Source organism: Sparassis crispa, assembly GCF_003851025.1.
Source record: "Sparassis crispa DNA, contig_000008F, whole genome shotgun sequence".
Lineage (NCBI taxonomy): Eukaryota > Fungi > Basidiomycota > Agaricomycetes > Polyporales > Sparassidaceae > Sparassis > Sparassis crispa.
The window spans coordinates 33,515-52,672 of record NW_020939755.1 but is presented as its reverse complement, the minus strand read 5'-3'; the positions used below and the strand labels follow the sequence as shown (position 1 = coordinate 52,672).

The window sequence follows — 19,158 nt, the reverse complement described above, 5'->3', positions numbered from 1 at the left end:
AGCTGCCTGACAGGAGTCGCCCCTCGATTCAACTGTCCTTAAACTACCACACCTCGACACCTTAGGACATGTCCTACAGTCGTTTAATCCCTTTTTTTCTTTCCCTTTTGTTCTTCCGGGCGGTTCTGGTCGACGCTGCCCATCTCGAAGGCTGGTCAAGGACTCTGGGTCGAGCGCGTGCACGGTCACCGACTTCTCAATGTAACCCCTTCCACAGCACCTATTCCGCCCCCGAGATTTCTTCTTCTTCTGGCGGAGGTACCCCCTTTGTAGCTATCAGCCCTCCCAGTTCTTACAGCGTCGGTCCGGACGGTCTGCAGCTGTTCCTGAAGAAGCCTGACGGGACAGTAACTACGCAAGGCGGCGTGAACGACAAGATCGGGAGCGGTGCAACTATCAATTCCACATTCGTCCTTCTGTGAGTATTGTAGCTTACTACCGCCTGGCCTGTGTGCTCAGTCTTTCCAGATATGGGAAAGTCACTTTTACGCTTTCCGCTCCCGTGGTGCCTGGTGTAGTAACAGCTGCAATTCTCATGGGTAAAATTTCTAGGCAACTCAACATACGTTCAATTTACTAATAAACATAAAAGCCGAATACATTGACGACGAGATTGACGTCGAGCTACTTGGCGGAAGCCCGTCCCACTGGCAGTCCAACATCTTCGCAGAGAATCCGCAGGACACTCAACCACTCTTCGGCATCTTTGGCGAGATCGAAGACTACTCAGGCTCCGGAACTATTGCTCAAAACCACTCGTACACTATCGACTGGAACGCGGACCGCATCGTATGGAGCGTCGACGGTCAGGTGATCCGGACGCTCGGGAAGGGTGCGTTTCACTCCATTGGGATACGTTATTCGAATAATCGCAGCATCTAATTTTTTTTTCGTGCGACATTGTAGACCAGACGAGCAGGAACGGTGTTCTCCACTACCCCTCACAACCCGCCCGGGTCCAGCTTGGAATCTGGGACGCTAGCTCTGATGTTGGAACAGCGCATTGGGCCGGTGGACCAATCGACTGGACGACTGCTCCCGCAAAGATGGCTGCTACCTTTACGAGCGTCACTGTTGAATGCACGTAGAGGATGTGGCGGACACCGGATTTCTCTCGGGACACTCAATTGGTGATGCTTACGGACAGACTACTTGGCTACGGGCCTCATTTGACTACTCGATGTTCGGTGTTGGTCACCGTCTCGCGATCGTTGTACTCCAACCTATCTACGCTGTATGCAAGCCTGGTGATCGCTTGGGACATTTGTATCTATCGGATTGATCGAATTTTACTCGTTCCGGTTCAATCTGATTTTGTGCTTGCTCGCACTCAATTGAAGCGGTAAATGAAGTATTTATTCTAAGACTGTAAAAGTCTGAGTAGCTCGTCGGCATTTTTGGAGTGCTTCGGAAATTGGGATGTAATTTGCGATAGATGAACCACGAACAAGCAAGTCTTATATAGATGACCCAAACACAGATCGTTCATATCCTTCCTTTCCAGCCGGCGAGGGTTCAAAACAGAGTGAACGGGCTAAAGTTGCCTGTCAGATAACTTGAGCTCTTGTATTATATTTGCTTTATTCCCACCCTCCGCTTTTATCTTTGAATTATCTTCTACTTGCTGCTGCGCAATCTGTGGGCTAGATCTAGGAGATCTCAGGGGTGAACTTAGTGACATACCATATTCGGAGTTTCACTTCCCAATGTGGATGCGCTTGCGACCGTCGAGGTTCCCTCTACTCTACGCTTAGAATGACTACGGCGAATGTACGTTCTGGAGCATCAGTCACAGACGACGCGGCGGAAGGTCTAATTACTTCCGCTTCGTAGGCCGGTGGAATCCCTCACCTTCAATCTAGCCCCCCACAGCATCCGCGCGGAACTGTTGTCCACAATGCTAGCTCGTACTAGTAGTAGCCACCCGCATATCCACTTACCCGCTTGTATATGAGCCACCTATGGCGTGGCGCTACCTTTGTCTCCCGACTCCTCTTGTCTTGCAGATCGTATGTCACTTCCAGGAAGCACTACCATAATACCCGTGGAGTATGAGCTCAACACAGCAGTGGCCTGCGCTTGAGTCGTGTCTGGGGGCGTTCCTGATTGGTATCATTTTTCAATCCGTGTACGTACTCACTTTCATCGAGCCCCTGGAACAGTTTTGACTCGGTTTACTATCAGATTTTACGGAGTAGTGAGCGGTCTCGCCTTGAATTATTTCAGGAGATACAGGCGGGACAGTGGTGTTTCGATATGGATGAAATTACTGGTGAGTCTCGCCGCCCCCTGCGGCTATGTTTGAGTTAACATATTTCGATTCAGGTGCTATTAGCATGGTCAGTGCGTGCGTGCGGTTCCGTGTCTTTCGACTGATTGACCTTGTGCTGCTAGGATCCTGTGCTTCTTCAGTCTAATTGTCTCTGCACATGCCATGTACTTCTTCGTCGTCAAAAACATTGATGATAACCCTATGGCATTCTCGAAAGCTCCATGGTATGGCATTCATACCCGTTGATTATTCTTTGCTGACAGTTGGTTGCAGGAGCGTTTGTGTGCGTGGTTCATGTTGCCGAAATCTGTAGTGACGTGCTAACTGATCGTCGCAGTTGTTGATGGCAGTCAATGTAGGTCTTTTCATATGGTTCACGTCTCAGTCTGACGCCGCTTCCACCCAGGCGGTAGTGGTGGTTCTTGTGCGATTGTACGTTCGCATACTGTCCGTGTGGTACTTACTGACGGTGAATGCAGCATATTCCTTTATCGGCTGTGGCGATGTGAGCTCCATCCCCGGTTAAATGTCGCTATCAGAGGGTTGATATCTTTTTTAGTCGTCAAGGCCAAGGGGGAATGGAACAGTGGGTGGAAAGCCTTGCTGTTACTTACCGTGCGTAATATGCTTTACCCCAGCAGGTCATATCTAACCAATTGGTTAGGTGCTCCTGACGCTGGTCGATCTATGTACGCGTTTTGGCTGAGTCGGGCAAGCTGATGCTGACGGTTATTATTTTGTGGCGTCTAGCTGGATCTCTCGGTACGTGAGACGAAAGACATCCGAGTGCCCACCGTTGCTGACACTTTTTTGATACAGCTGTCTCGATAAAATTGTGAATAGGGTTTCCTTTGGCTTCTGTCCTTTTTCCTCACCGTTTGCAGATTCTTGACACCCGACACGGAGGAGCTCGAGCAGATAAAAGTTTGTTTCGTTGTCAAAGCGCTGTCATCTTTGGCTCATGATGTCACAGGTCATGGTAGAAGTGGTTTTTGCCGCTGGTGTATCGGCGGACATCTTCCTGGTGGGATTGCTTTGCTTTTCTCTGAACAGTTCTCGGACAGGCTTCGAGAGGTGTGTGGTGTGTTTGGAACACTTCGATCTCGTCGTTCATGCATCTATAGCACGGACTCACTCATCAACACTTTGATTCTATACGCGATAAATAGTGGTACGCGTCGTTTGCTGTATTGACGGTCATACCTTTACATTGTCCTGTACAGGTCTTCTCCCAACGTAGGTATCGATTTCGCACATAGACTGGCGGTTTAGCTCACGGCTCTCGTTGTTGGTAGCATCGTTGCTGGTGCAGGGCTGGCAACGGTGCGCGCGACATGCATTCGGTTGTTCCGCGTCAGATCTCTGAATATTGAACTATCCAGTTTTTGGTGTCGCCATCTCCCCTGGTCTACATGGCGGTCTACAACCAGATCGCAAATCGTACGTGTGCATTCTTCGTTGATTCCCGAAGCCCGATGTCACATATATTCTAGTATACCTAATTTCCTTGATCGCGTCGTAAGTGCTGTGCGTCGCTGCCGAGTGGGTATGGTCGCTCATCTTCTCCGCCGCGTAGCCTCAACCATCGCAAGGTCGTGCGCCGACAAGTAGAGCGGCCCTTCACGGTCGACTTTAGCCCGCTCGAAGCATGCGTGTCGGCACCCGACGTTCCTTTCACGCCGACGGGGCGCACGGACCTGGAGTGTGGGATGCTGCAATCCGCGGACGCCGAGTCCGAGCGAGTGAGTCTCAGCAAAACGGACCTCGTGCTCACTCACAGCTTTGGGCGTTCAGGCGTTGATCGATTTGGACTGTCGGACGCGACCAGGTAAATTTGATGAGAAGGTTGAGTCGGAACTGGTCCTCTCGGTATGTGATCGCTCTGGGGGACGCCGACCTGGACTCACCGTCACACATCTGGTAGGACGCAAAGGAACTTCCATCTACGCCCGAGTCGGAGAGTAGTAGTGCTGATATAGGCGAGATGATGATCCAAGCGTGTCGGTATTCATGACTATCTCGCGGCAGATAAGCTTTGAGAGTCGGCCATTCAGACCTCGGTCATGCCCACGGTAATGAAGGTGAGAATAGTCCCAGTCATCAGTGAAACCGGAGATTTTTCACATATGATTTTTTCAGTTGCTAACTTGTACAAAATTTATCTAAAAATATATAGCTTCATAATGGCCGGCGACAATTGTACTCCCCACACATTTTACAGCCAACGGAAAATCTCGTCCTAACTCAAGGACGGTTGCGGGTGGCTTACTACACACATTCGACACATCCAGACCCGCATCTTGCCTTCGGAGCCATTCTCGACGTTGACTGGAGTTGCGTAATGCTCGCGGCCGGATGTTCATTAGACTTGGCCTGGAGAGTATTGTTCACCACATAAATATCGGGGCACAGCAATGCTGTCCTGCTATGCAGGTAAGTCCTCCCATCTGCAGGTGAGCTATTCCTTCGCATGCAAGTCCCTTCTGTGCAGGTAAGTTCCTCCCAATTCCATCGGTAAGTTCCTCTTTCCTAGGAAGGTGGCGAATTGTTTATTCGTGCAGGTAAGTCCTTACCGTGATGCAGACCTTGAGTCGTTCATTCTTTGCCACGCTACAATCTGCAGCATACGGCATGTAGCGCTGTCGCTGAAGACAGTCGCTCAGAGAAGCACATTGCACAATTGGCATCTGATAGCTGCGTAGATTTCTTTGGAAGCCAGGTCAAAGTATGACTATGCCGGCATGTCACATACCGGCATGCTTTGATGGTGTTTTCACTCACCTGATGTAACGGTTGCACTGTATCTACATCCACGCTCGCAGTATGCATGTTGAATATTCGTCGCCGTTTAAGCATGCCAATGGCTGATTATTGTGTGACATATAGAGGGCTGGATCAGGTGAATTTTGCTGGCACATTCCCACCAATTATACAGTCTTCGAAATTATCCTACGAGTTCGAACTTCCTGGAATAATTGTACCAATTCGGAACGCCTCAGCGGTATAAGGCCTTGTAGTAGTACTCCTGGCGTAATAATACTCCCGATGACATGGATTATACCATTTGGCAAGGGCTTATATACCTTCACAAAAAAACTTCGGATTCGGTGATGCGCCCCAGGTAGGAGAGAACGAAGTATATAAAGCAGCAGGATAGCAGTTTGCAGTAATAGCGACAACGTGAAATATACAGCGTCATTATCAATTCGATCGTACCTTACCGAAACCCAGCCCCGTCCACTTCCACACTCACGGTGCCCAGGTCATAGCAGCACCCACCCCACAACCAGCCCAGCCAGCACGACGACAGCACTCCGCGCCCTCAAAGAGCTCTCAGCACCGCTGCTGGACCCGTTATGAGTCGACTTGGCCGTCGCGCTGGCCGTCGCAGCAGCCGAGCCAACAGTGGCGGACGGAGTGGCCGAGTTGACGCCGTTCATGGCGAGCGCCGTGTTCGACAGACGAGCAAAGCCGACGGACGCGGGGGACGCGCGGAAGACCGCGTACACGTTTTTCTGCCCCCGAACGCGATCAGCAAACCGACACTAACGCAGCTCGAAAGAGCCGACGCACCAGGAAGGTGTCCCCGACGATCCACGCCGGCGCGCTGGAGCCCTGCACGTCCACGGCGAAGAACGCGCCCACGCACGTCCCGCTGCTCGCCTGCTCGAACGCAAAGTCCGCGGGGGAGATGGGCCACGCGATCGCGCTCGCGCCGAACGTGAGCGTGACGTTGACAGAGGTCGAGCACGGGTAGGTGTAGAAGTTCTGGAGGTTGCCGGTGCCTGGAGCGCTCCCCGGGATCTCTGCGTAGATCGCGGCGATGACCGAGGCAGGCCCGCCCACGAGTGTCGTGCCGGTGTCGATGGCGGCGAAGGAGGAGGACCCGGATGGGAGCGTGACGTTCTTCCCTTGCGAGGTCAGTCCTATACAGTCCGGCGTCGTCATGAGGTGCGTTTGAGAACTGAGCCAGAGTGGTGCGCACCGGTCAGCTGCTGCATCCAATACCCGGTCTCCCCGCTAGGGATATCCTGGTAATCGATATCTCCAGTGTATAGGCTGCTGTCGACGCCGCCGAGGGTGAACGTGCCCCCAGGCTCGAGCCCCGACTGCGGCACGACGCGCGTGTTGTTATCAAAGCGCGTAAGCTGGAACGCCATGAGCGGCTCCGAGAGCGCGCCGCTCGTCTGCTGGAGCGCCTCCCAGAACGGCGTCGCGCCCGACGACGCAATCTGCTGCCACGCCAAGCCCATAAGGCCGGACACGGGCGCGTTGAGCATACCCTGTGAGACCTCGGTGACAACCGCGAACTCCTGGGCGGAGACCTGGAAGCCGGCCATCTGCACCGTGTCCTGCCCGAGCACGCCCAGGGCGGTGCCGGACTGGTACTGGATCTCAAACGCCTTGCCGAGAGACTGGAAGGTCGACGACGCGGAGGGGTCGAAGAGCGGAATCCCGCTGGGCACGTTCGAGGCGGACCCGTTCGTGGTGTCGCCCGCGAGCCATAGGTCCGCCGAGCCGGTATCGAGAATGACGTTGAACGAGACAGGAGGAGTGCCGACTGCGATGGAGCCGTAGAAATCCGCGTCTGCGCCCTGGTTGACCAGCCTGCGCAAACACGATGAGCGATCGATGATTCCGCAGTGCGCAGCAGCCCGCGGATGAGTTTAATTTTGACTTCGGGAAATGGGATGACGTCATCCCACCCGGCAGTCCGCATCCGCCGACGGAGGAGAGGAGGACTCACAAAGTGTTTCCACTACTCCCGCGCTTCTTGTTCTTGTAGCTGCCCACGCCGTATTTTGCCTCCAAAGCCAGCCGTCGCCTCTTCAAATTAGCAGCGCGCGTTGCGAAATCCTGCTGCGGCTTTGGCCGGCGTAACAGGCTAATAGACTGGCCAACGGGGACATAAGGTCTTGGTGCGGCAATGACGTCCGGAGCGAGAGTCGAAACGACCAAGGCGGTGAGTGAGAGGGGGAGGAAGTAGTACATGGTTGAAGACCGCGAGGGCTGCGAAGTCTTATGTATAAGGCGAACGGCTGCGCACTGCGCGTCTTGGCTGCATGTCGAGATCCGGTAATAGCGATGCAACCGCAAAGGTGAGCACGACACATGACACGAAAGGCAGTCCTCCACCAAGCAGTGTACGATCGAGCAGGCGCTATGACAGAAACCAGAAGGGCTGTTCCACACCCAGTCTCGTCGCGTCGACGTCACTCAGAGTCTTTAAACTCGAGAGCAGTGAGATCAGGCCGAGATCTCCCCGTAAAGGTCATCTACAGCGCCTGGTCTCCCCAACTACTTCGACTGACAAATTGGAACGTACAATCGCCGGGTGACATGAGAGCGATCCGGTTCTTGGTGCGAGCGGGCAAGTTATAGGCAGGTGACACGCCCCCTTGTCCCAAGCGCTGAATCATGTCTTCCAGGACATATCCAGAAGGACTTTCCGACCGAGTCGAGAGGAACTGTTAGCAGAGTGTTAGCAGAGATGACTGTCAAGGAAGAGCCGCCAATGCGCACCTATGTGCCTCCCCTCACTCCCTCTTCACTACTTCCACCTAGTTATAGAAAACGTTGCGTGGACAGTTACTAAAGCCACCGGGGTAGCGAGGGAGTCCACCAATCTTCTGGTCAAAACGAACGTCCATAGAGGTGAAGTAGGGAGATCAGAGAACATCAGAGCATTATCATTCTCCAAAGCCCAATTCAAAGTTCCCGGCGAACGCCGGGAACACGTCGTGCTCCATGTTCACCAAAACAAAATGGCTGTGGCATGGCACAGCAGCCTAGAGGTCACATTACGATAGAAATGCAATAAAAACGTAAGATACACTACTCATACAACCCTGAAACCCACATTCTACAACAGTCCAAACACACATCGACAACCACCTCATGTCCGCTCACCGCGCAGGCGGCGGGCCAGTGCGAGGTCTTTTGGCTGGATGGTGACGCGCTTGGCGTGGATGGCAGCGAGGTTGGTGTCCTCAAAGAGTGAGACGAGGTATGCTTCGGAGGCCTCCTGGAGAGCCATGACGGCAGATGACTGGAAGCGGAGGTCCGTCTGCAAAGGCCGATTCAGGGACGAACGTCAACACGATGCACGAATGCTGACCTTGAAGTCCTGCGCGATTTCGCGGACAAGACGTTGGAAGGGGAGCTTGCGAATGAGGAGCTCGGTCGATTTCTGGTAGCGACGGATTTCGCGGAGGGCGACGGTGCCGGGGCGGAAGCGATGAGGCTTCTTCACACCGCCTGTGGCCTGGAAGTCGGCTTAGTTCAGTCCTGGGACAATGACGATCCAATCTCCAACTTACCTGGGCAGTCTTGCGGGCTGCGGACTTGGCAGCGAGTTGTTTACGAGGTGCCTTGCCTGGGAGAATAAACTGAGTTAAACGTTTCTCGTCAATCGGTAAAGGCTGCTTACCACCGGTAGACTTGCGAGCGGTTTGCTTGGTGCGGGCCATTGGATGATAGGAAGATGGAGTGGTTTGATGGGGTGAGGTGGCCCGAGGTGGATAGTGCAAGTGCTGATGACGAAGGCGGATGTAAGAACATGGCCAGAGGTTAGCCAGCTCTTATACGGCATGGGCAATACCGCACGTGCCCTGGCCGACGCGTCGCGACGCGTTGACGCGCGTTCAACAAAATAAGGTTTTTAGCACGTGACGGGCCACCGACGCGCAGCATAAGTACCTTGTCGCTCTCTTTCCTTCCAACCACTTGCATCCCCCACTACAAACCTTACTTACTCTCTCAAATCTCTTTATCATCCTCTGAAACATGTCTGGACGCGGCAAAGGTGGCAAGGTAAGGACACCCGTGTTCCACCTCAGAGATGTTACTGACTGCCTATGCTTATGAATAGGGTCTCGGAAAGGGCGGTGCTAAGCGCCATCGTAAGATTCTTCGCGACAACATTCAGGGTAAGTAACTCTTCAACTCGGTCGCAAACATGATGGTAACAAGTGTCGTCAGGTATCACGAAGCCCGCTATCCGTCGTCTGGCGCGCCGTGGGGGTGTGAAGCGTATCTCGGGCCTCATCTACGAAGAGACCCGCGGTGTGCTCAAGATCTTCCTCGAAAACGTACGCGGTCTTCTGTCTTATACATCTGGCCGTTCCTCTGACTGATTTGTTACTCCAGGTCATCCGCGACTCAGTAACCTACACCGAGCACGCAAAGCGGAAAACCGTCACCGCCCTTGACGTCGTATACGCGCTCAAGCGATCGGGTCGTACGCTGTACGGTTTCGGCGCATAGAGGGGCTACGGGGCGTGTTTTTGGTCTATTGTTGTATCAGTATAATGTAACGTTATTTTTCTTTTTTTCGTTGAATCTTCGCTGCTCGGACATTGATGTATGTTGGCGAGTTCGTTCTGTGATGGGGTTACTGCCTACGTATGCTATTACATACTATGCCAATATATACGAGTCTTCGGCGCTCAGCAATGTTCTCAGCCCGATGCTGCTGTGGCGTCTGGCTTTGCGTCACGTGTTTGGTGTCGCGAATTGTCTCCACGGCCTTCAGGTTGCAAGGCCTCATTGCATTGCTTCCCTCTGCCATTCCCTCGTCTTCGGGCATTGTCAAGCCACAGCAGCTCTTCGTCTAGAAAGCTGTAGAATCTCACGAAAACCCTGTCCTCTTGACATGCAATCCGAACCACACGCAGGTCCCGCAAACTTATTGCCACCTCTCATCTCGAAAGGTGGCGTCGACGATTTCAGGCGGTCAGGACGGACACTGGCGGCGGGTATATCGCCGCGAGATGATACCATAGCTATTTATGCCACACCCAATGTATGTGTTCCTTCTCGCATCTGGCGACGTGCTAACTGGGGCTAGGCGGACCCTCAGACCCTGCAAGCGCAGAACGCGTCATATCCGGAGGAGCAGAATATTTACCTCGCGTCAGCTCAACATGCGCCGTCCTCGGAGAGGCGGGTGGTGTGTGGTCATGGCCCTCTTTTTTTTTGCGTGACTGACTGAGCGCAGTTCGTAACGGACACTTCCGTCATCTTCGCCGCTCTCCAAAGATTGTTAACCAACGTGCGCAAGAAAGACATACAAGTGTATCACCCTTCTCTGTCTAGCTCTAGCTCCCACTCATGCTGATGCGCATCGCAGAATGGATCATGAGCCAACCCTGGAGGCGTTGAACAAGCTCGCATACGACTACATCAATTTCTGCAAGGAGTGTTGCGCATACGCCTCCGTAGGCTCATCCAAGCTTACATCCCTCTCTCTGCTCACCTAAAAGCTTGACAGCAATCAATCACGCGCACGGAGCCCCTCCAGTTCTCTGCGGAACACTACGCGAAGCTATTCTCGTGCTTCTCGCTCTTCACCCTCTTATATCTACCGGACGCCGGGCACGATCGCGCGCCGGTGGGCGATGAGCTGATGGAATGGCTGAATACGCATTTCATCCAGCCGTCCACGGAGGAAGGCGACCACCTGAGCACGCTCGAGAAACCATGGGAGGACGACACATTCTGGCCCTACCTCACAAGGCACGTCTCCGCCGCGAGCAAACCAGTTTGCTGACCATGACCTTCGCGAAAACACGTTTACTGATCGCTCGCAACAGGACGACGCTGCGCGGGATGTCGAAAGCGTCCGCGTTCTTCCTTAAAGAGCTCTCACGGCACCCGTCCATGTTTTTGCAGCGGATCGCGGCGGGGCTGTTGCCGCTCGTCACGAACCACCCGAGGCTGTACCAGTATAACGCCGAGCGCGATTTTGTGATTGCGTACCGCCGCTGGCGCGACCGTGTGAAGGCTCTGCGACTCGAGCTCAACCGTATACCTGATGCCGCGCGGGAGGACGAGGCGGGGAACTGGTGGGAACGCATGAGCGCGATCGTCGGGCTCCTCGAGGGCCGCCCGGATATCACGAAGCGGATATGCGTGGATTTGGGCGCGGATTGGAAGGAGGTGTGCGTCGCGTGGAGCGTGTTTGTCGATACTAGGCTGAGGAGGCAGGATATGCCGTGAGTATTGGCTGATTGCGCGAGTCAGACCCAAGCCTGACTGTATGCGTTAGAGACGTCGTTGCCCATGTGCTGAACGAGATGCCGGCGGATCCGACAAACATGGAGGACGTGATTCATACGTCGCTCCTCCTCGGAAAGCCAAAGAGCGTACTGGTGGAGGCTGCACAGATGGATATCTGGCTCGCTGCGCATTTTGCTGATATGATGGAGCCCCTGGAGCTCATCGAGAGCGAGCCTGACGAGTATGTTTTTCCCCGATCGTCACGATATGGGAGCATGCTAACTCGAAAGTTAGCTCTGACCTCAGTTTGCGACAGCAGTACGTGCTCTCATATACTGAGTACCTGCGCTCGGACCCTGCGTTGTGGCGCATCACCGTCGACTATATGTGCACCTGCGAGGATATCGGAAAGCAGATGGCGGACGAGGTGCTCGTGCGCGTCCCCTTGCGGTTGCAGGCCCCGCGAGACTCGAGCGATGCTTCCGCTGAGCATGAACGGATTCGTACGGGGAATCTCGCGGGTGTGTTGAAGGACGTCGCCGCGACGTGCTTCGAGCACCAGAGGGAGGGCGTTAGGCGCACGGTCTGCAGGGTACGCTGTTCTCGTTATGTCAGTTGTACGGACCGGCTAATAGACACTTCTTCCGTATAGATCGCGGCGCAGACGTTCTTGAGAGAGCAGGAGTACGGCATGGCGGTATCATTCTGTACGTCTGCTGAGGACTGGCCTGGACTTGGACGCATCGTCGATCGGGTGTTAGACGACTACATCACTCAAGGTTCAGTCTTTCCCCTAGACGTTAGGGCAACGCCGCTCATCTTCATCGTGCAGGTCCCGAAAAGTTCGCGCGCCATGTGGCGGGCATCGCGCCCTCGCTCCAAGTGTTGCGCGCGGAGGTGGGCGCGAACAGCGTCTTTGTGCACCGCCTACTCTTCGCCGTGCGGTTAGCCGAGTTCCATCAGCGCCGAATCAACGGCGACCTTGAGGAGGCCGCAGCTGACCTGGTGGCGATGCTCCGTGAGGACATCGCGCCGAAATCGTGGTGGGCCGTGCTATTGTCCAATGCGGTGGAGCTACTGCTTTACGGTAGGTGTCGTGTTTTGGCTTGGAGAGATGGTGCTGACTTTGGCTGGTTCCGTCGCCAGGCGAGCGCATGCTATTCACGACTGATGAGGCTTGCCTGCTGCTGTGCCGGTTGGAAGAGATCCACATACGCGCGGCGCAGGGCGCGAGCGAAGATTACCTGGCCGTGCTTGCGCGGACGACCAAAAGCGGCGGAGAGAAGCACGCTCTTCAGCGCTTGCAGACCGTGCGTCTCGCGCTGGCGCGGTATTACGCGCGGTGTGGGGTGATCGGAGTGGGAGGCAAGAATGGGATTCATAGTAGCTGATCGTGCGATGTGTTAGTGTAACCCGTTCGATATTCATTGTTTTTGTGTATTGTGTTGACTCGTTTGGCGTTTTGTAGCCTCATGTTCGTGGTGCGTGTGCCGTTCTGTTTGGAGACAATACGTTCCTCGTTTGATGAAGAACCTGCAGCGCATTAAAGTGGCTGAGCAAGCAAGCCACGCTGGCTGTATGTATCAAGTCGCGCTGCCTCTTCTTCGAGCCCTATTGTACCACCTCTCTTACCCAACCAGCCATTCGGACTTCACTGCTGCCTTACAATTGCAATGAGCCCCCGCTTCCCTCCCGAACTCCTGGACATGTTCGTGGACTACTGTTTCTACGACCCCGCCAGTCTCAAGGCACTTTCTCTGGTATGCACCGCCATCGCGTATTATAGTCGGCCCCTTATGTTTCGTGGCGTTATTGTGGGAGGCGGTGACGACGAGCTACGACGATTTCAGCAATTTTTGAAAGATAGCCCTCAACCACCTACCAGAAATGTGGTCGTTGATTAGACGCTTGCGTTGTGTCTCGAAGGAAGACGGAAATGTCGACTGTATGCCGTCTTTTTGTTCCGGCTTCCTTATGTCAACCCTGTCGAGGGTTCCCTCCATTCAGGTCCTGGAGCTGCAACACTTGCAGTATTCGATCAATCCCACCTCCGGCGTGTTTTTGGTGACTTTGGACTATCGCAGTCTAGAGAAGCGTTCCTTGCTTTCGGTCCACTTCGTATCAACGGAGGCCATGGTGGACTTCTTGGATCTGTTCGGCTGTCTGGAAACTCTTGAATGCCATATCGTTTCGCTACCCTTCACGGACCAGGATGATGCGCTTTCAGATGTTATACTGGAGCGGATATGGCGCATGGTCCTTCAAATATGTTCTCTCGACTTGGATTTGGATAACATCTCTCTGCGAGAAGACACCCTCTGCTTTTTGTGCAACGTACTGGCGGCCACACCATTTGTTGAGACCCTGCAGGCAATCCATGTGAGTGGCTTCGAGTGCTTCGACTAGGATGCGATGGCTCTCGGCCGACTTCTTAGAGCGGCTGGCCCTACCCTTAGCCGTTTGACCTTCGGAGTTATCAACACGGAGAAGGCGGACGATCCGCGTAGGCATCACAAATAATATCTACTTTACTGTTATGTCTCACCTGTTCCATACGATTGACTCTTCAGATCGCATACACCAGGAAGGCTGGCCAGCGTTCAATCTTTGGGCATGTACAAATCTGCAGTCTCTGGCCATCCCCATGCACCTCCAGTATGACGACGGGCACAACGTCGACAAATCGCCCTTCGAGTCTGCGCTCGATTTTCTCAACTAAGCAGACCGTAACGTCCCCAATTTGACTTTAAGATCGTCCTGCCGAAATATACCTGGTGAAGGATACCTGGTGGAGGATCTGCAGTGCTGGGACTGGGAACTCACGCGGATCATCATGTCTCAGTTCCGCTACCTCAAAACACTCACTTTTGACTTTGATTTCGTCGGATCGCACTCTGGCGTGAATGACTTGCAGCTCGCGAGAGTGAAGCCGCTGCTTCCCGAGTGTCTCAAATTCATCCGTGACAAACTTGGCCAGCCGCACGATTAAATCTGCTGCCTGTGGCAGGGGAAAATTATTCATGCGGAGACTCTAAGTGCGCTCAACGTTGACATCGTCGTCGTTTACTGAACAAGCCTCGTTTTTTGGAGGCGTGTTGGAACCCAAGGAACGCAGTAGCCTCCTGGTGTCCTTGATTTACTCAGATATAGTGCGCTTAATTCCTATAATTCATGTATGGAGTCCCTCATCCGTTTGATTGTATGTTAAAGAATACACCCGAGACAACCCCCCTAGTAAGTATCAGATGCATATGGCCATGCCAGCATCTGAGATGGTGCCGCTGCCATTACGGTGCGTTCGACATTCTTGCCTGTATACTCTTAGGAAATATACTGGACAAAAAAGGACGGTGGTGAAGCCTTCCGCGAAGTTCACCGCGTGCAACGACTTAGAAAACAAATTGAAAGCGTGACGCTTGAGAGCCACAACTGCACGTGATCGCGTTTGGGACCGCCACTCGACACTTGCACTTCAACTTCATCCACTGCCACAGGCACAGGCCAGGCTTACAGAACTTCCTCATAATTCAGAGTGTGCCGTGCGGCCCATAATTCCCCAATATTTTGCCACTCTCCGAACGCCAGAACCCAGGATAGGATGATGATACGCCGCCTTTCACTCGAGATCAACGAAATGATCGTCTCGCAATTACTCCATGACAAGGCCAGCATCGCATCGTGCGCTTTGGTGTCGCGCAACTGGAATTGCTTTGTCCGACATCGACTATTCGAAACCATCCAGGTCAAAGAAACCGCGGATGGATTTTGCGCGTTCATGGAATTTCTGGAGGCGTCGCCACACATTCTGCCACGCGTACGGACCTTAGGCTTGATAGGCAAGCACCCGCGCCAGACTTCGTCTCTTTGCGTGCACGTTCTCGCGTGCATTCTCTCGAGACTGCCCAATCTGCGCGAAGCGAGCTTGACTGACGTGAGGATCCCGAGCCATTGTTCTTGTGCTTCGCCCTGGTGCGCTGAGGAGCTGCTCGTAAACCTTGAACACCTCCATCTCAGTCGTATCTGGTTCACGTCACCTAAAGTCGTCGTGGATTTCTTCGCTCTCTTCTCTGAACTGGACAGATTGTCCCTGCACCACTGCGGCTGGATGGACGTGTCCTTTGCTGGCACCTGGGACGCTTTGATGAAAGGTCTTCTCTCGCGGCTCCGATTGCACTCCCTCCAGATGGACTATTTTTTCTTGAACACGCTAGAACATTTCTTGTGCGAGTTTCTTTCGAGGACTCGATCTACCGGTACGCTGCACACAGCAACGGTGAGCTTCTATGACTACGATGCTGTGACGGCCTTTGGGAAGTTACTGTCAGACGTGTGTCCGAATATTCGCCACCTCAGGCTGCATTTGCCTATGGAAAATGCGCCCAATGGTGAGTAGCAGAAGGATTATTCGAAACTGCTACTAATAACTGTCTTTATCAGACAAGGAGACCCGCATTTTGTCATCACGTCTAGACATCCGTTATCTTCTCTTAACCAAACCGGTACACTGGGACATCGATTTCGATCCGCTCGCGCTCGTACGTGAGATCCTCGAAGACGTTAGCTCCACCCTCCGCAGCCTTACCCTCCGGCTCAGATGCTACACTTACTGCGACGTGAGTAGCGTGCTCGCCGGATTGGAATACAATATGCACTGGGGAGCGTTGTCGGAGATACTGTACCAGTTCACCGAGCTCAAAGTCCTGTCTCTCGAGTTTGAACGCGACGGATTCTGGCCGGCGGATCTGGACAATGACAGCTGCCGCGATCTGGTGGAAGCAAACATCCCTAATTTCCTTAAGCAAGGCGTGTTTCGCTGCTCGTTCGCGAAGGGCAGGCTGGATCTGTAGGGGAGACTTTCATTGAGCTGAAGGATTTTTTGTCTGGCGTGAGTATGCCCAGCTTGTGTGGCTATCACCGTACTAACGAACCTCAGAATACCTGTAATTGAGAAGCAGCCACTCTTCGTAGCTTTGGGAAGGTAGACCGTTGTCCTGGCGGCTCAGAGTGATTTATGAGTCGCACTTGTATGAGTCTTCATGATGTTCCGTCGGAATGAATTGATTACTATGACTGTTCCCCTTCTCCCTTCCTCTCCATCTCTGATCCTCCTTCTAAGCTATTTACTTCTCAGAAAATATGTGAGTTGGGAAGTTCCTTGATGCCCGAGTCGTTCCAAGGAAAAGGCCAAGACCGCCACCGGCTTGGAGAATTAGGTGTGACGCGTGACTCCCAGCGTGACGATGTCGCGGCGGCCCGGGCCCGGGGCGACGCCAGCGATAACTTGAAGATTCGGCAGACTAGCTATAGTGGTAGAAGGCGATGATTCGCCTTCCCCATCGCCTCCGGCCCCTTCATCAGCTCTTCACATTAATGAAGGCGATCGCTCCTTCGCCATTCGCGCTCAATCTCATGGGACAGACAAAACTGAACCCATCATATGGCGTCGCCTCTGTTGTCAGCCGCTTCTCTCCCGCGCCCACGCTCTGTCTCTTTCCCCATCAACGTCGTTCGCTACCTCCAGGCGCAGGCGGCCAACCTGCTCCTCTATGCGCGCCGCTACCCTGCCCTCATTTCGGTCTCGCTGCCTGCCTGTGACTGAACACAACCTCTGAATATGAACACCGCGTTACCCTACCTTCCCACCTCGCAACGCTACTCTCTCGATGGCCCAACAATCCCGAAGGTATTCCAGTGCAAAGGCAAGAACAATCCTTTGCACCGCGGCCTCTTCCGTCTCGTCGTAATTTTCTCCTTCTGTACGCATTATTTTTCATTACTGTCTGCAAGCGTAGCGCGAAGGTCTCGATCCCGGAAGCTGTGCGCGTCTTAGGCCCCGCGAGCTCGGCTTTACGGGTTCTCCACCACAACCACCATGAAGACATGCGCGTCCGCAGAACATCCAGGCGCAGATCCCCTTATCGTTAATTCGCATGACAGTAACGTCCCGCCTAGCTACGAAGTTGATGAAGACGTGTAGTTTTTCCATCCTGACTGTAGAGATATACGCCCATCGCCACCATCACCTCCATACTCGTTTCCTGCCTCGGCATCAGGAGTACCTTGTGCCTTCGCAAGACGCGATCTCTGATCAGTTCGCTTCACCAGGAGAGGATGGGCCTTTTACATCGCAACCAGTAGCACCGTCCGGGAACAAACTCAATAACGCTGACAGCGAGCCGGGTGCAGTGTTGATGTCCCCAAGAAGCAGTATCGCTGAGACAAGCCATACTAGCTCTTGAGAACGTCAACACTGTGCTCGGATTACTCCTGTATAGTTCTCTCTGTCGGAGCGAGTGAGCCTTGAAGCTTGATCCTCGGCAACTTCCTTGTCTCGGAAATGACATTTGAAAATTTGACTGGTGACTTCGTTGCAGAGACCTTCGATCTTGCATACTCTCTTCTCAAATCCATCTATGGACAACAGAAAACCCACTACCACCCAACAGAAACGTTATGTTCAACCCGCGCGTCTCAGTTTCCGATGTCTTCCGTCGTTTCATCCTCGGACTTGTTCTCTACCACTGGCTCTAAACCGTGCCCGTTAACCTCATGTATGCCGTTCATCCGTCTTGCCTGGCCATCGATTGGCAGATGCATTCCGATGCGCGCCTGGCATTGCTCGGGTTTCATCGTCATCACAATGCGTTGGTCAGGCAGCATTCTGGGCGAGCAGCCAGCATATTCCACTCGCGGCGCTTCACGGAGGCCCGGCGACTCACATCTCCGCGCACTCTCGCGCAGTCGTGCGGGAACGGCTTGTGGTATTTGCTTAGCAGGTAATTCGCGCCATTGCAGTCGATTTGGCGAGCGGGATGAGAGTGCTAGTGTCCAGGCCCGCAGTAGAGCTCACCTAGTGCCGCTGGGTGGGAACCCGCTGTATTCGACGTAAGTGACAAGGTGGTAGCACATCTCGAAGAGGTCGAGGGCGGTGGAGGAGAGTGTAGTGTGCGATGCGGTGGGTGCGGTCAGGGCGTGGGTATTGTTTTGCATTACTGTGGTCTGATCCTATCCGCACCTATTGTCGCAGGGACTTCCGTTTGCGTGCACGCGTCGTTGATTATGGGCCTTACCTCTGCGGCGGTCCGACCAGGCGGATACCAAGAAGGTAAAACCCTGAGTTGATCTGCAGATCGCTGGTCCACCTAATCTGGAATCCACCGGAACTACAGTTTTTGGTGCGTCACTTCATGGTGCTCGGTTCGTGTCGAGGCCGTTGAACTCATGATCGACTCCTGATAAATTGCGTTTCTCCAACTTGGTGGTTGAAATCTGACTTGTTGGCGTGTCTGTTTGGTGCATCCTCATAATTATTGCTGTAGTCGTTTTCTGACGAATAACATAGACTCAGTCGTATGTGAAACGAGCGACTGGCAGGACTCTGAGGTGAATTTGCCAGAGGGCGCACTACTCCTGCTAATGCAATTCCTCGCCGAATGGACGCTGCATGATATTGCTCAGCATCTGGAAGTGGCTTCCGGGAGCTGCGTAAGTGGCAAATCAAGCGGTGGCGCTCGGACGCTGCTGTTGAAGTCGACATATACATATTATGCAAGTACATACCACCATTCACGACCGTGAAGTTTTCTTCCTTTTATTTGCTCAGGCGTGGCGGAATCTAATCTCAACTGATATCATGACCCGACCGTGTCCTTGTTGAAGGTACGCCTTCTCTGCCGCAGAATTGGATTGTGACAGTGCATATTTACTTATATGCGCACTGGAGAAGACCAGGTATAGGGCCCTAGTAGCGTCGCCCAAATCATGTTGCTGCAACCCCCTTCCGAGACAATTGACAGCGTCGGACGACCCGCTGTCACTCTGTAATTGTGCCGCTACGTGTCGGGGGTGAGTCTTTATCATCTACTCGGTGGCATGCGCATCGCGGA

The 19,158-nt window shown here is 53.6% G+C and overlaps 11 protein-coding genes across 11 annotated transcripts; 9 read left to right on the top strand and 2 right to left on the bottom strand.

The window, feature by feature from the left end:
• Window positions 1-68: 68 nt before the first annotated feature.
• SCP_0900230 (glycoside hydrolase family 16 protein) lies at window positions 69-1,088 on the top strand (the record flags this gene model as incomplete). The annotated part of the gene is made up of 6 exons (XM_027761258.1): window positions 69-168; window positions 218-258; window positions 321-418; window positions 469-539; window positions 593-832; window positions 907-1,088. The coding sequence occupies 6 exons, from the start codon at window positions 69-71 to the stop codon at window positions 1,086-1,088; spliced, it is 732 nt and encodes a 243-aa protein (XP_027617059.1).
• A 963-nt stretch (window positions 1,089-2,051) lies between these two features.
• Window positions 2,052-4,286, top strand: SCP_0900220 (hypothetical protein; the record flags this gene model as incomplete). Its single annotated transcript, XM_027761257.1, has 22 exons — window positions 2,052-2,128; window positions 2,185-2,272; window positions 2,326-2,339; window positions 2,395-2,496; window positions 2,546-2,555; window positions 2,610-2,627; window positions 2,679-2,704; window positions 2,752-2,777; window positions 2,832-2,887; window positions 2,937-2,961; window positions 3,023-3,034; window positions 3,092-3,107; window positions 3,157-3,196; window positions 3,246-3,346; window positions 3,397-3,443; window positions 3,496-3,508; window positions 3,568-3,595; window positions 3,655-3,712; window positions 3,766-3,790; window positions 3,849-4,014; window positions 4,067-4,141; window positions 4,197-4,286. The coding sequence occupies 22 exons, from the start codon at window positions 2,052-2,054 to the stop codon at window positions 4,284-4,286; spliced, it is 1,113 nt and encodes a 370-aa protein (XP_027617058.1).
• A 1,249-nt stretch (window positions 4,287-5,535) lies between these two features.
• SCP_0900210 (Aspartic protease) lies at window positions 5,536-7,264 on the bottom strand (the record flags this gene model as incomplete). The annotated part of the gene is made up of 4 exons (XM_027761256.1): window positions 5,536-5,787; window positions 5,846-6,198; window positions 6,258-6,880; window positions 7,020-7,264. 4 exons carry the CDS (start codon window positions 7,262-7,264, stop codon window positions 5,536-5,538), a joined length of 1,473 nt encoding a protein of 490 aa, XP_027617057.1.
• A 904-nt stretch (window positions 7,265-8,168) lies between these two features.
• On the bottom strand, window positions 8,169-8,742 carry SCP_0900200 (Histone H3.2; the record flags this gene model as incomplete). Its single annotated transcript, XM_027761255.1, has 4 exons — window positions 8,169-8,339; window positions 8,391-8,537; window positions 8,593-8,648; window positions 8,703-8,742. The coding sequence occupies 4 exons, from the start codon at window positions 8,740-8,742 to the stop codon at window positions 8,169-8,171; spliced, it is 414 nt and encodes a 137-aa protein (XP_027617056.1).
• Window positions 8,743-9,058: 316 nt separating this feature from the next.
• On the top strand, window positions 9,059-9,538 carry SCP_0900190 (Histone H4; the record flags this gene model as incomplete). Its single annotated transcript, XM_027761254.1, has 4 exons — window positions 9,059-9,085; window positions 9,144-9,201; window positions 9,254-9,363; window positions 9,422-9,538. 4 exons carry the CDS (start codon window positions 9,059-9,061, stop codon window positions 9,536-9,538), a joined length of 312 nt encoding a protein of 103 aa, XP_027617055.1.
• A 388-nt stretch (window positions 9,539-9,926) lies between these two features.
• SCP_0900180 (predicted protein) lies at window positions 9,927-12,663 on the top strand (the record flags this gene model as incomplete). The annotated part of the gene is made up of 11 exons (XM_027761253.1): window positions 9,927-10,076; window positions 10,122-10,223; window positions 10,272-10,348; window positions 10,404-10,491; window positions 10,545-10,789; window positions 10,867-11,268; window positions 11,322-11,513; window positions 11,567-11,864; window positions 11,925-12,051; window positions 12,105-12,359; window positions 12,419-12,663. The coding sequence occupies 11 exons, from the start codon at window positions 9,927-9,929 to the stop codon at window positions 12,661-12,663; spliced, it is 2,181 nt and encodes a 726-aa protein (XP_027617054.1).
• Window positions 12,664-13,246: 583 nt separating this feature from the next.
• Window positions 13,247-13,678, top strand: SCP_0900170 (hypothetical protein; the record flags this gene model as incomplete). Its single annotated transcript, XM_027761252.1, has 1 exon — window positions 13,247-13,678. One exon carries the CDS (start codon window positions 13,247-13,249, stop codon window positions 13,676-13,678), a length of 432 nt encoding a protein of 143 aa, XP_027617053.1.
• Window positions 13,679-13,684: 6 nt separating this feature from the next.
• Window positions 13,685-13,991, top strand: SCP_0900160 (hypothetical protein; the record flags this gene model as incomplete). Its single annotated transcript, XM_027761251.1, has 2 exons — window positions 13,685-13,775; window positions 13,843-13,991. 2 exons carry the CDS (start codon window positions 13,685-13,687, stop codon window positions 13,989-13,991), a joined length of 240 nt encoding a protein of 79 aa, XP_027617052.1.
• Window positions 13,992-14,105: 114 nt separating this feature from the next.
• On the top strand, window positions 14,106-14,261 carry SCP_0900150 (hypothetical protein; the record flags this gene model as incomplete). Its single annotated transcript, XM_027761250.1, has 1 exon — window positions 14,106-14,261. One exon carries the CDS (start codon window positions 14,106-14,108, stop codon window positions 14,259-14,261), a length of 156 nt encoding a protein of 51 aa, XP_027617051.1.
• A 645-nt stretch (window positions 14,262-14,906) lies between these two features.
• On the top strand, window positions 14,907-16,119 carry SCP_0900140 (hypothetical protein; the record flags this gene model as incomplete). The annotated part of the gene is made up of 2 exons (XM_027761249.1): window positions 14,907-15,657; window positions 15,710-16,119. The coding sequence occupies 2 exons, from the start codon at window positions 14,907-14,909 to the stop codon at window positions 16,117-16,119; spliced, it is 1,161 nt and encodes a 386-aa protein (XP_027617050.1).
• A 523-nt stretch (window positions 16,120-16,642) lies between these two features.
• SCP_0900130 (hypothetical protein) lies at window positions 16,643-16,867 on the top strand (the record flags this gene model as incomplete). Its single annotated transcript, XM_027761248.1, has 1 exon — window positions 16,643-16,867. One exon carries the CDS (start codon window positions 16,643-16,645, stop codon window positions 16,865-16,867), a length of 225 nt encoding a protein of 74 aa, XP_027617049.1.
• Window positions 16,868-19,158: the final 2,291 nt, after the last annotated feature.